Source organism: Gopherus flavomarginatus, chromosome 4, assembly GCF_025201925.1.
Source record: "Gopherus flavomarginatus isolate rGopFla2 chromosome 4, rGopFla2.mat.asm, whole genome shotgun sequence".
NCBI lineage: Eukaryota > Metazoa > Chordata > Testudines > Testudinidae > Gopherus > Gopherus flavomarginatus.
In genome coordinates, this window is record NC_066620.1 from 99,319,543 (window position 1) to 99,333,941 (window position 14,399).

The following is a 14,399-nucleotide window of genomic DNA, read 5'->3' on the forward strand; positions in this document are numbered from 1 at the left end:
ATAAAAGAAGGGGGAAAAAGAGTACAACCAATAATATACCTGAAAGATATGGTAATTGATTGTTACCAAATGGTGATGTTAATAAATAATACTTCACACTTGTATGTTGCCATGAAATCCAAGAACCACAAATTGCTTCGTGAACACAGAAACCTCACAAACTTCCTGTAAGCTGTGTCAAAGATAGTAAGGTGGTATTGCTACTACTGTTTAACAGCACATAGTAATATTGCGCAACAAATTCTAAGAGGAAGTGAAAAATACTGGTTCCAATTGAAACCACAGGGGCAGTGAGTACCTCAGTCTCCCAACACCCACTGATGCTGTCGTCATTACACTTTGCTTAACTGATTCTTGCTAACCACACAATGGCTCAGTTCAGATCAGATGTACAGGTACAGGGTATGTGCGTACTTTGTCGCACATGGTATGTGGTACAGGAAAGCATTTAAACAGAATGAAGTCTCTCATATAAACACTTGCTCCGAGTTTGAATCTGCAGTGCTGGTGGCTGCTGCCGAGGGATTTAATCCAGTGGAAGCAGTGTTTTCCAGTGGCTACAGCAGGGCCCTGGGAGTTAGGACCAACAGCATACTGATTTCCTTTGTCACCTTCTTTGTCATTTTAAGCTCTGTGTCTCAATTTCTCGGTCTGTAAAGGAGTATAACTGGATTAGAACCTATACCATATTTGTGAATGCTTTGTTTGTTTAATCTAGTTGAAAAAAAAAACCCTCCCAAGTGGCAGCAGTAAATACTTCCACTAACTCCCCTGCTATTTTCCTTTTGATTCATACTGTTGTCCCTCTGCTGAGCAGTAGCAGATGTTGGGGCCTTTCAGGCTGGAGTTAAAAATAGTGAGGTGGAGTCTGAGTTTATTCTTAGTGCAACTTGTTTATTTGACCCTATGTATATCAATCCTAGAAGGAAGAGGGTCACAAACAGTATTCAGGCCATCGCCCTCTTCCAGGAATCTTGGTCAAAACACCAATGTCTCCTTCCCTGGGAGCAACTCTGTTGTGTATTTGGTTGTCATGGTTTTTGTTCCTATGGCAACTGAGTTAGATTATTTCATAGAAGCATAGATAATTAGGACTGGAAGGGACCTCAGGAGATCATCTAGTCCAATCCCCTGCTCAAAGCAGGACCAATCCCCAAATGGCCCCCTCAAGGATTGAACTCACAACTAGGGGATAGCCCAGCCAGCTTCGGCCGGTTAGGCGAGCTCTGTGTCTGTAAATAAATGGTAGTTTTGTTAGCTGTCTACTGTCTGCTCTCAAGTGATTTCTTCCTAAACCGGCTGCCCCCAAGGATATAACAAGTGGCAACAAGGGTGGGATTCCGGTGCTGCTACAGTAACAGAAGGAAGTAGAAGTCAAGGTAAAGAACAAACAAACAAAAAAACTGCTTGTTTGCACTGACTGTGAAAGTGAAACTAAAAATCATGGCTACTCTGACCGGGCCACTGGAACCTTTGATGAGAATATAGTGCAGTGGCATGTATATACTGAGCGTTCTGAGCTTTTAGTTATTGCAAATGACATTACAGAAGCGAAGAAGATGCCAATATTCTTAAGTGTTGTAGGGGCTAAAACCTACTCCCTGCTATGCAGCTTACTACACCCTGTTAAGCCTGAGACTAAATCTTACAGTGACATCGTGGAAATCCTGGGGTCCCATTTTTCCCCCAAACCACTGGTAATTGCTGAAAGATATCGGTTCCACAAAAGAGACCAAAAAGAAGATGAAACAATTGTACAATTTGTAGCAATTTTAAAAGCTAGCAGAACACTGTGAATTTAAAGAGATGTTAAATGATGCCCTGCGTGACAGATTAGTGTGTGGCCTCTACAGTGAAGCTATACGGAAGCGCCTACTGACAGAGGCTCAGCTTACATTACAGAAGGCTGTTGATATTGCTGTCTCCATGGAACTGGCTACAAGGGAGGCGCAATACGTCAGTGCATCCCCTAGGGTGCAAAAAGTGTCACAAGAACCTACCCACAAAACTGTGCAGAGTCAAGAATGTTACCGCTGTGGTAAACCGGGTCACCAGGCATCAGAATGCTGGTGTAAGGACCTGGTGTGTTGACACTATGGCAAAAAGGGACACATTGAATGTGCCTGTAACCAAAAGAAAAAGAGGCCTGTGGTCTGGCTGGCAAAAAGAGGAACGCTGCATACCCTAGAGCAGACCCAGGATAATCAAGGTGACATTTCTTCGCAAGAGGAAGTACCACTGCATGTTTTGTCTTTGGCGGTGGACTCACATGAATACTGGGTAAACCCGTTGTTGGATGGCAAACCTATACGCATGGAACTGGACACCGGTGCAACTGTCTCATTGGTCTCTGAGACTGTGTATAAAGAAAAGCTACTTCATCTTCCACTTAAGGCAACAAAAACTGTTCTGAAGAGGTATACGGGAGAAGCTGTGCCCATGTTGGGCACTATTGATGTTAAGGTGGAGCTCAATGGACAGGCTGCTAAATTGCCACTGTTTGTAGTGAGAGGTAACTACCCAGCCTTAATGGGAAGGTCTTGGCTTGGGAAGATTCAGCTGAACTGGGCAGAAGTGCACCGGATGACTAAAGAAGAAACCAGTCTAACCCCCTAAACTAAGGAAACATGCTGCTGTTTTTGGAGATGATTTGGGAAGTATGAAGGGAATCACTGTGACATTGAACATTAAACCTGACAATCCACCAAAATATCTGAAAGCCCAAACTGTGCCATATGCCATCAGGCCAAAAGTTGAAGCAGACCTGGAGCGCCTGGTCACCAATGGAGTCCTAATACCAGTTATCCATAGCTCATGGGCCACTCCTATCGTTCCAATAGTGAAGAAAGATGGCTTTCTCCGGATTTGCGGTGATTTTAAAGTCACTGTCAACCCAGTGTTGTGTGCAGAGCAATACCCGCTTCCCCGCATCGATGACCTCTTTGCAGGCCTGGCTGGGGGACAGAAGTTCAATAAGATTGATCTGAGTCAAGCATATTTACAGATGCACGTCGATGAAAAGTCCCAAGAGCTGTTGACTATTGCGACTCATAAGGGGCTTTATCAATACTGTCGCCTACTCTTCGGAATAATGTCTGCTCCCGCCCTGTTCCAGAGGACTATGGACCAGATCTTGTGTGGCTTGTCAGGAGTTCAGTGCCATCTGGATGATATCCTGGTCACTGGAAGGAATGAAGTGGATCACTTAAAGAATTTAGAGGCTACCCTACAAAGACTGGAAGAGTATGGCCTACGAGTTCGCAAAGACAAGTGTGAATTCTTCAAGCCCTCTGTTGAATATTTGGGACACATCATGGATTCTGCAGGTCTTCATAAGGCCCCTGCAAAAGTTAAAGCTATTGTGGAGGCTCCCCCACCTCGAAATGTAAGCCAGCTGCGCTCGTTTCTAGGACTACTGAACTATTATGGAAAGTTCATGTCACAGTTAGCCACACTGCTAAAACCACTTCATGAGCTCCTTGGGCAGAACAAGGCCTGGAAGTGGACTGAAGCCTGTGATGTTGCATTTAATAAAACTAAAGATGCATTGCTAAATTCTGAAGTTCTAATGCACTTTGATCCATCCTTACCCCTACAATTGGCCTGCGATGCCTCCCCTTATGGAGTGGGAGCAGTCGTGTCACACATTATGCCTTCGGGAGAAGAGAGACCTATTGCTTTTGCTTCACGCACTCTAAGCAAAGCAGAAACTAACTACGCCCAAATCGAACGTGAGGCATTAAGAATTGTTTTTGGAATTCAGAAGTTTCATCAGTACCTGTTTGGGCGAAAGTTTACTCTTCTCACAGACCATCGACCTCTGACGTCAATTTTTGGACCCTACACAGGCATTCCCCCATTAGCTGCTAGTCGTATGCAACGTCGGGCGTTGTTACTTTCAGCACACACATATGAAATCAAATATCGGAAATCCACTCTGCACGGCAATGCAGATGGCCTCTCAAGGTTGCCTTTGCCGGTCAAAGATCAAGATAGTGCCCAAAAGGAAATCTACTTTGAACCGGTAGAGAATACACCCATCACTGCTACTCAGATAAAGAAGGCAACTCGCGTTGACCAGTATTGTCCCAAATTATGGACCTGGTGATGCATGGAAAATCTCGACAAACCTCTCTGGTCTCACTCGACCTTGTTACCTACATATCCAGGAGGATGGAGTTATTGGTCCAATCTGGTTGTTTGTTGTGGGGGAGATGTGTCATTATTCCACCACCACTGAGATCACAGATGTTAGAACAGCTACATTCTGGTCACTGTGGAATAGTGCGCATGAAGGAAATTGCACGAAGCTATTTTTGGTGGCCTGGATTGGACAGTGCTATTGAAGAGAAGGCAAAAACTTGTATGTCATGTCAGGGTGTGAGGAATGCACCGCCGTGGGCACCCCTACACCCATGGGACTGGCCTGAAAACCCGTGGCAACGTATTCACATTGACTTGGCTGGCCCCTTGAAGGAAGCATGTTCTTGGTGGTAGTAGATGCCCATTCTAAATAGCCAGAAGTCTCTCTAATGCAGTCCACTACTGCAGAGAGTACTATCCAAAAACTGCGGGGACTCTTTAGTCGTTTCGGTCTGACAGAACAACTAGTGAGTGACAACGGACCGCAGTTCATCTCTCAGGAGTTTCAAAATTTTTATGAAGGCAAATGGGATACACCACATCACGTCAGCACCATATCCATCCATGCACTAATGGATTAGCTGAAAGATTTGTGCAGACAATGAAACACGTTTTGAAATCAGCAAGGGGACAACACTCCATTCAAAAGTGTCTGGATACCTTCTTACTTTCCTACAGAAACACATCTTGTACTACGACCCAGGCATCCCCGGCCTTTCTAATGATGGGACGACAGCTGCGCACTTGCTTTGATCTGCTGAAACCTTCTGAACCCCGACAAATTGCGCAACATCTGCAGCAATATCAAGTCATCAGACGGGCACTCAGAGCAAAAGACTGAACCTTTAGCCCGGGGCAGCCATTTTTGTCTCAGAATTATACTTCCAGAGCTAAATGGGTCCCTGCCACGATCATCACTCAAACAGGACCTGTTTCCTACACAGTCCGGACTGCAGAGAATCTTACCTGGCGGTGACATGTAGATCAGCTGTTGCCAGGTCATGCCAGTCCTCAGGACACATCTGCAGTTGAGTGGTCTGACTTCACCTCTTCTGGTGAGACACCGAATCACCTGTTCGTGACTGTTCTCCTCCATTACTGCCGGCGGCTGAGATACCCCTTTGCCCAGCACGAGCTGATACCACCTCCTCACCTGTTCGTGCTGTGGACCCTAAGCCCATGATACTTTCGGGTGCAACAACACCAGAGGTTCGCCATAGTCCACCTAAAGACAGAAGGCTTCCTCATCGGTTGGATCTTTAGCTAGGGCGAACCCATGGTTGTGGCAAAATAATCCCCAGGGTTTAGCCGGGAATGGAAGCAGTCTACCCTCCTTCTCTAGTCTAGTGTGTGTTTTATTTAGGGGATGTTCTTATTGGGGGGGAGGAATATGTTATGTATTTGGTTGTCATGGTTTTTGTTCCTATGGCAACTGAGTTAGATTATTAGGGGATAGCCCAGCTAGCTTTGGCCGGTTAGGCGAGCTCTGTGTCTGTAAATAAATGGTAGTTTTGTTAGCTGTCTGCTGTCTGCTCTCAAGTGATTTCTTCCTAAACCATCTGCCCTCAAGGGTATAACAAACTCTGCCCCAGGAATTGACACTAGATAGAGAGACTAAGGAAGGGAACAAACTTCTACTGCTTGCCACAACTTTCCCAAACTTGCAAAACTAACACAGCATTTCTTCAGACTGAAAACTGCTCACGTGCAAACTGTAAAACTGTCTCTGGCAGCGCCATCTGATCACTCCTGCCATAACGATAAAATTGGAATAAAAATACGCTTCAAAGCAAGTTGCCATAAAATAGCAATGAGGAGACACTGCTGTAGGAGACATTAAGACAATGGGTTTTGGCCTTCCGATCAAAATACATAGGACTAGAAGGGACCTCTTGGGTAACTGAGTGCAGTTCCCTTCAATTGGAAGCAGCTCCATCATATAATTGAATATAATCATATAATGATCTTCAACTGCTGAGCAGCTAGAAGGAATAAATAGGTGTTTATTTTTTTTCATATTACTCTTTTTTCCTAGAATGCTATAGTGAGAGTGAACATGAAGATCCAGAAATAGTAGGAGAGACTCCACCCCCTCCCTACACAGAACAGCCACCTCCTCCTCATTTGGTATGTATTACAGTAATTAGTTTGTTTCCACTTTCTAAACCACTAGCACAAATTTCATCACACCCTCTTCAGTAGGTGCATGTCTGACTAATAATTTACAATATGGGCTGTAAGCATTTATTTAATCTGCCTGTGAAATATGGATGCACTTATTTTGCTGCACCCTTCCCTTCCTCCTTTCCTCCCTCCCTTCCCAATGACAGTGCACATTGGTATGCCAGCCATCTCCATGACGTGCACTGAAAATTGAACACATATATGAAATGATTAATCTGCGTGATGAGCTAAACCAAAAGTTATCATTTTAGAACGAAAGTTGGAGGGCAGAATGTATCTTTGAGGGAAGTGGTGGATTTCACACTGTGTATCAAACATCCTTCCAGGGCTGGTCTATAAAGATACTATCCTGCCTTCATTTAAATCTCTCCCAAAGAGTCTCTTCTTCTGTGATACTAAAAGAATTTAGCTGATAGTTACCCAACATATCAATTATTATCTACTTATCTCATGCGTAAGCTTCTCATTAGCATGGAAGGAGGGGGAATGGTGTGAAGAGAGTGTCCTAAAACCGTTGAAAGTGTGTGTGTGTGTGTGTGTGTGTGAGAGAGAGATGACAATGATAAAAATCACTTTCTTCTAATATTGACCAGGTAAATGATTAGAAGAAGGAAAAAAGTGCTATTACTAAAGCTAGGATCAGTAGGCTGGCTGTCTCTTTCTTTCTGTTTCCTGTAGAGCTTCAGTTTAGAGTATTCTCCAGTTCCCTCCTGCCTGGCTTCTGTTCTAGGTTAAAGTGAACAGCTCCTGAGTGAGGGGAAGGGAATATAAAAACAAAAATCAGTCAAATCAACACCTGCCATGCAGCACATTGCCCCACCCTCTCATTTCTCTCTATCTTTGTAGACTATTTAAGGGTATCTCTACACTGCAATTAAAAACTTGTGTCTGGCCCAGGCCAGCTGACTTGGGCTTGCAGGTCTCAGGCTAAGGGGCTGTTCAATTGCAGTGTCAATGTTTGGGCTCAGGCTAGAGCCTGAGCCCAAATGTTGACACTGCAACTAATGGCAGGTGTTGATTTGACTGATTTTTGTTTTTATGTTCCCTTCCCCTAAGCAAAAAGTCAAATACTAAATACCTCCTCACCTACAGAGGTGGTATTTCCTGAATATGTTGAGGCACATAGGTTAGTCAATGACACTTACATTGCTGTTGGGAGTACTGTTCTGTGGATAAAAAGAGAATCTGCCTGCAGGGATGTCTGTTTGGCACCCTGCACCAGAGCTAAATTTGCTTTTATAAAGTTAGGATTATGTGTCACACGCTCACTTATTTCCCCTTTTGTTTCAGTCAGATAAATTAGTCTGCACTTCCTCTCCTAAAACAGTTGTCAAATGTTAAACACTGTAAAACAACCCACCTGGCACTCCTGGAACATGTATTGTTCACTGGCATGTAAAATTCAAGATTCTTTATTCCCTGCACTAACTGCAAGTTAAATGTGGTCTGGTGGCTATAAATAGAGCAGCCAATGAGAACCTTAAAGACTCTGCTCAAAGATTTAATCTGGGTCAAAGGCTAGTGATGAATAAAGTATCTTGAATTTTATACTGAATGAATTATTGTCTTAATCGTGCCAGCATAAAAGCAAATGGATTGTTACAATACTTTGCAGCTGCCCTTCCCTCATGTTATCTTGAGATTTTAATTGAATATCTCTGCATGTCTCCATAGGTGGGTTTAATCATACTATTTTTTAATAGTCTCTTTCTGGCATGCCAGCAGCTTGCCACTCCGTTACTGCAAAGGCCATCACTGGGTGTCTCCTTCCCATATGTTCTTCTGTTGGATGTGAAACCGACTGCATCAGGAGTCAGGCTGGCTTTAGGATTTTAGCAAGGTGGGGGAGTGGGAGGGGTGCAGGCAAGATGGATGTTATGGGGACTCATGTTTCCTTGATCTCTCCCCTCATCAAGCTCTTCTTTCCTTTCTTCCACTTTCTTCCCTCTTCAGCTTTCATCTCCCCACACTCACATCACCTTCCTGATGGAAACAAGCCTATTATCCACTAAGCAACCCAGTCTTTTTTTAGCTAGTCAGTAGGCAGTGCACTGATTGGCACTGGTCGTAGGGTGACCAGATGTCCTGGTTTTATAGGGAAAGTCCCAATTTTTGGGTCTTTTTCTTCTATAGGCTCCTATTACCCTCCTCCCTCTGTCCCGATTTTTCACACTTGCTGTCTGGTCACCCTAACTGGTCAGTCCTACCCACAGCTTTCTGGCTACTACTAATCACAGCTAACAGAGCACACTCAGACACCAGCAGACATGATTTAATGTCATATCGAAGTCTTCCTTGGCCAAAATTTCATAAATCGCCAAAGGTAACTGTTGGAGCAGCAGAGCCACTGGACAAATGAACCGCATGCCTCATGCTGGGGTAATGCTTGGAATGGAGCAGCTGGTTTTGAGAAGGTATGTGAAGTAATACTTTTGACGTGTGCCTTCAATATAGAATTTTTGTGCTATAAATCCCTGAAGTTTGCCAGACTTTGGATGTTATTGTATGAAAGTCTGCTCTTTGGGACACACCCAAGGTTGGAATCCATACTCTAGTTACATACTTTCTAATTTTTATTAGAAGTAACATTTATCTTAGCAACACAAACCAATATCAAAAGTGTTACACTTGGGAGCCTAATGGCTTGTCTACATTATCCCCACTGGATCGACAGGCAGCGATCGGTCCAGCGGGGGTCGATTTATCATGTCTAGGCTAAATGCGATAAATCAACCACCAAGTGCTCTCTCCTCGAATCCTGTACTCCACCAGGGTGAGATACTCAGACAGAATAGACAGGACAGCGTCAGCCGTCAACTTACTGCAGTGAAGACATCGTTATTCACATAGCTGAAATTTTGTAACTTAGATTGACTTCCCCCCGGCATCCCAGTGCAGACCAGGCCTTAATCTTTCTGACTTTCAATGACACTTAGGCCCCTAAGTGTCTGTTACTTTTGAAAATGAGAATTATGCTTCTGAGGGTAAGTCTACACAAGAGCTGCAAATTCAGTTGAGCCAGCATGCTAGAAATTAGTGTAGCCCTTGCAGTGCTAACAGCAGGAGGAGCTAGCTACTCTGAGTATGAGTCCATCCAAGGCCATAGGTACATACTTGGTCAGAGCTAGTGCAGGCGTGTCTCCTCAAGCCAAACTATACACTTCAAGGTTTACCTAGGCTCTGCTGAAAACCGTGGCTTCTTGGGCAGGTGAGTGGATTTATTGCTCCCAAACAGCAGCTACCTTGAGATAATAGACTGCAGAGGTCCCAAGAGGACAGTTAGGGTGTTTCATGTCAGTAATTTCTCTCTCAAAGAGGCCCTAAAGACTCAGTGATCTCCAGTGGGATCCTTAGGATTGCCTTGGTAAAACATCCACTTTAAAAATGTCCCTAAAATGGAGATTTGCTTGTATATGGAAGATTGCAGTAGCTTCAAAGCAACCACTATAGTAACTTAGGTAAATACTGGATATCTTCTAAAAAAAAGAGAGAGAGAGAAAAAGAAGAGTTTTTTTTCCTCTACCACCTCCGTCATCCTTTTTCTCTTTAATGCAAAATGAAAAGAAAGAGTCCTTCCCCCAAAGATGCCAAGTTCACATATCGTTAAGGTTTTCTTTTACATATGTAAATTCCAACATTTTCCTTTCGTAATTTTTGAGCATTTAAAATCAGAATGTTAACATCACATTGGCATTCATTTTTATGTTTTAGTTGTACTGCTTTGGGAAACAGATACTTGGCCAGTGTCTCTCCTTGATTTAAATTATAGGGAAGAGGAACCCTCCTGATTTACTTATTGTCAGGTTTATTTCCTGGGATACCATAAGGAACTTCTAACTCTAGCAGATGAAATTTATGACAACATAAATAATTTAAATTCTGTAAGCTGCTGGGTTAGGCTCAAGAGCTCTGAAAAAACGTTTTTAATATAGTTACCAGAATGCAAAGAGTCTGTGCTATAAGCAGAGTCCCAGGATTAGAGCTGGATGAAATTTTTTGGATTGACCTTCTTTATTAAAATACGCAGGTATGGGTTGGCTAAAAATTCACAAATTCTTGTTAAAGTCAATTAGTTGTTTCAGTCAAAACAAAAAATGAAAATATTTTGGAAATGTCAAAATAAACTCTTGTCATTATCAGAATGGAACATTTCGGTGTTGGGGCTAGATTTATTCACCATTTACAAAATTGGCACTAGTGGTGGTGGTCAGTTCCCTCTCCATGCTCTGTAGTTATGTCCTCATGTGAGATATGGGAGAATCGGGTTCAAGCCCCTACTCTGCAGCCAGCGCTGGAGCCTGGGCATCAATTTTCCCATGTGAGCACCTGAACCACTAGGTTATAGAGTCATTCTCTTTCTCTGGCCCAATGAATATTTTATACAAAGTGGAACAGTAGAGCTGGAGAGAGACCCACTCCAGAATAGCCTAATGGTTAAGTCACTCACCTGGGAGAGGGAAGGTCCGAGTTTCAGACATCTGCTCCAGAGAGGAGATTTCAACCTGGATCTCCCCCATGCCTGGGAAGTGCCCTAGCTACCAGGATACTGGGTATAAAGGCACCCCCAGAGACGACCTGTGCCTGCCAATAGTGGGGAGACAGAAGAAGGGCAGCCAGTTTCAGCAGGGTTACTGAGCATGCTCAGTACAAGCCAAAGCGCAAATGAGGGGGCATGTAACCACTCATGCGTCGCCTCTGCCCCCCTCACCTCCAGTTTTGTGAATCTAGCCCTTCATTTCCTTTTATTAAAAATACCCAAACAAAACATTTCATTTGACATGAAATAATTTTTTTTCACCTTTTTTGATTCACTGAGAATTCTGAAAATTTTCAGTTTCGGTTTAAACACAAACTGATATTTCTTTCAATTTTTTCAGACCAGCCAGTGACTGAAAAATCAGTTACTCACATAGCTCTACTCAGGACTTTTTTTTTATCAATACTCTTTGTCTTCTGTAAAAGATGAATAATTACACCCCCAGGAAGAAACTGTGCTTCATTCCCCTCTCCTCCCCCCAATTTTAAAAGAAAATAGTGCATGTTACGGCACCATTGAATTGCAAAAGCTTGTACAGTGCATTATAAAATGTTGTATCTGGTTTTTAGATATGTTGTTAATCTATGGATCATCAGTGTATTTTTAATAGGTATATTAGACTGGCCCTAAGTATATGATTGTGTGTTATGTTTGTCATGCCTATCCAGGAGGTTTCCCTAGCAACCCAATTTCAACATTTTTCAGTGCTCTCCGTTTTGATGTTCTCTCTTCTGATCATTACAAATCTCTCTCCTATTTTAGGAACACAGTGTGACGTAGTTTGCGCCCCAGAGCAGCCCCTTCTGCTTGCCATCACATAGATTAGCTCCCTCATCCCGTGTACCCTCTCGTGGTAGTGCCTCTCCTGTCTTTGTCTCCACTTGTAGACCCACCCCAGTTCAGGAACCGCAGCATCCTTTTTATGACTTAGCCCTTCAGCCATGTCACTATCCTTGTTTTTCCCCTTCTGGGAGGGGAAGCATCTCCCAGTTTTATAGTTCAGCCACTTCCCCAGTGGTGAGTAGGGAGGATTCAGGCCCACCCACTATTCTGGGTCCTGGCCCAGGGACACTGTAGATAGAAGCCTCCTGCTTAACTGCTCTGGGAATACTGCTTCAATTCCCTGAGCCACTGCCCCCTCAGTCCAAGCACCTTCTTCACCTTCTTTTCAGGGCCTACAGCTAGCATGTCCCAGCAGCCAGCCAGGAGCTCCCACTTGCTCCCCTGGTCCCTGACAGCAACTGTTCTGCTCAAATTGCTACCTTTCTGCAGCCCACTAGGAATACAGTCCTCTCTCCTTGGGCTCCCTGCAGCAACTGAATGTCTCAGGCCCTGCATCTCCCTTTATGTAAGCCCACGGGGCCCTGATTAGCTGCTTTTAACCCAATCCTTTCTGGTGTGGGGTGAACACCCCATCCCACATAGGAATTGCCATACTGACTCAGTGCTGTGACCCATCGAGTCTCTGACAGTGGTCAATACCAAAAGCTTCAGAGAAAGGTGCAAGAACCCCACAGTTGGCAGATGTGGGATAATATGCTTCCATAAAGGTCTCTTAATTTACATTGCATTTATCAGCATTCCCTTTCATTCTCTATCATGTTGCCTATTCACCTATCATGGTGAAGTCCCTTTGAAATTCCTCTGTCTTCTCTGGGTATGGCTAACCTAAAAAACTTTGTCCTCTGCATATTTTGCTACCTCGCTGTTTCTTCCCCCCCTTGCCTTTTTTAGTTCATTAATAAATATATTAAACACCACCATACCTAATAGAGAACCTGAAGGCATCCCACTGTTGACCTTTTGCCAGGATGGAAATTGACCAGTTATTCATACTCTTTGTTTTCTGTCTTAGGCAGTTTTTGAGTCATAACAATATTTTGCCTTTCACCCATGACTTCTTACTTTCTTAAATAGCTTCTTGTGAAGGACCTTGCCTGGAGTACCTCAGACCTTGTACACAATGGGGTTTTGACTTTATTTTTACCATTGGTGGCCACCTATGAGTATAGCTGCACTGATGCAACTGCCTAGTGTAAACAAGGCCTGAGACACATGTAGGACAGACACCTGTAGTCACCAGAACACAGATCATTAAAACTGGGCAAACTAAAATCTATTGAAGTTTGAGGTACCAAGAAGACCAAATCCAAAGCATAAGCATTCCATTGGTGGAGTTTTCCCCTGTTTGAAACTGGCGTAAGTCTCACTAATGCAAATAGTGGATGTGCATGTCTACACTGGAGTTTGCAACATTGCTGCACTCCTAATAACTGGCAACCGATGGCTTTAAGCGAGGTATCTGGTATAGACAAGGCCTTAGCTGATATTTGAAACCCATATGCCCACATTTTCAAAAGAAAACGTGCACTCTGGGGTCTGTGAAAATGTGTATGGGGAGAAGTTGTTGATTTGTGACTATGCACTTCTTTGCATACTTTGAAAATGTGGGAAACTGTGCAAAATTATGTAAATATATAATAGCTATCTTCTGCTTCATGGGTCATTATAATAAGAAAAGGAGCGGTTGGATAATGATTTTTCTCTCTCAATTTGTTCCGGAAAACAGGCCCAACAGCAGTCCTTATTGATCTCGCCACTGTCAAGTGAAGCATCCTGTTCTCTCTCCTCCCTGGAAAGCACCATGAAGTCACAAGATTCCTCATCTTCCTTGCTAGCCAAAATGGCTCTTCCAGACAGACAATCTTGGCTTGACATAGTTAACACGGAAGAGGTTGATCAGCCTTTATCCTTCTGTGTCCAGATTCATGCTGATGATCATCCAATGGCAGACTGTAGTGAAATGGCAGAAAGTTGGCTTCTCAAATCTAATAATAGATCTCAGAACTCTTTATTACGTGAAAACACAACTTCATCAGACAGCAGCAGGGATCACCTAACTGTGCCAGAAGATTTGATAGGAACAAAGACACTGTCCAAAGGTGAGCATATTGGAGAGGCATCTCTCTGCAGGACTATACAACATGAATTCTGCATTTTCCTCTTTTCTTTTTAATTTTTCTCTGAATAACTTGCCAGTGGACTGTGACTGATGAGAGAATGTCTGTACAGTGCATTGAGTATATAAACTTCTGTCATGGCTGGGTTGTGGGCAGCCAGAGCTAGTGGTCAGAGCTAGTGTCCACAGTCACGAGACAAGAGTCAGGCCAGGTCAAGATACCGGGAGATCAGACGAAGGACACAAACCTGAGATCAGAACCATAAGTCAGATGCCAGGAGTCAAGCTGAGTTGGAATGCCAGGGAGTCAAGCTGGGGGAGTGGGAGTGGGAAGCACACAGCCCAAAGCAGGGTGGTTCTCAGTTGTTCAGGCAGGGGCTGGGCTTCATGAGTCCTGGGTAAGCAGTTGTCAGCAGGCTGCTAAGGGGAGGGTTGGAGTGTGGTTGCTCCTGTGAACCCTGTGGGCCAAGGTTCAAGGCCTGTGGATTATGACATCATCCCCTCTCCCAGGGGTGCCTTCTGGGAGACATGGGTCTAGGTTTCTCAGAGTGGCTCATATGGAAGACCTAAACCAGG

General features: G+C 43.9%; 1 protein-coding gene across 1 annotated transcript in view; it reads left to right on the top strand.

The window, feature by feature from the left end:
• Positions 1 to 14,399, top strand: part of IPCEF1 (interaction protein for cytohesin exchange factors 1) — an 87,482-nt gene that overhangs the window by 52,518 nt on the left and 20,565 nt on the right. The window contains exons 9-10 of the mRNA XM_050951600.1: positions 6,179 to 6,270; positions 13,434 to 13,806. Coding sequence (XP_050807557.1) covers positions 6,179 to 6,270; positions 13,434 to 13,806 — 465 coding nt within the window. The remainder of the gene's footprint in view (positions 1 to 6,178; positions 6,271 to 13,433; positions 13,807 to 14,399) is intronic.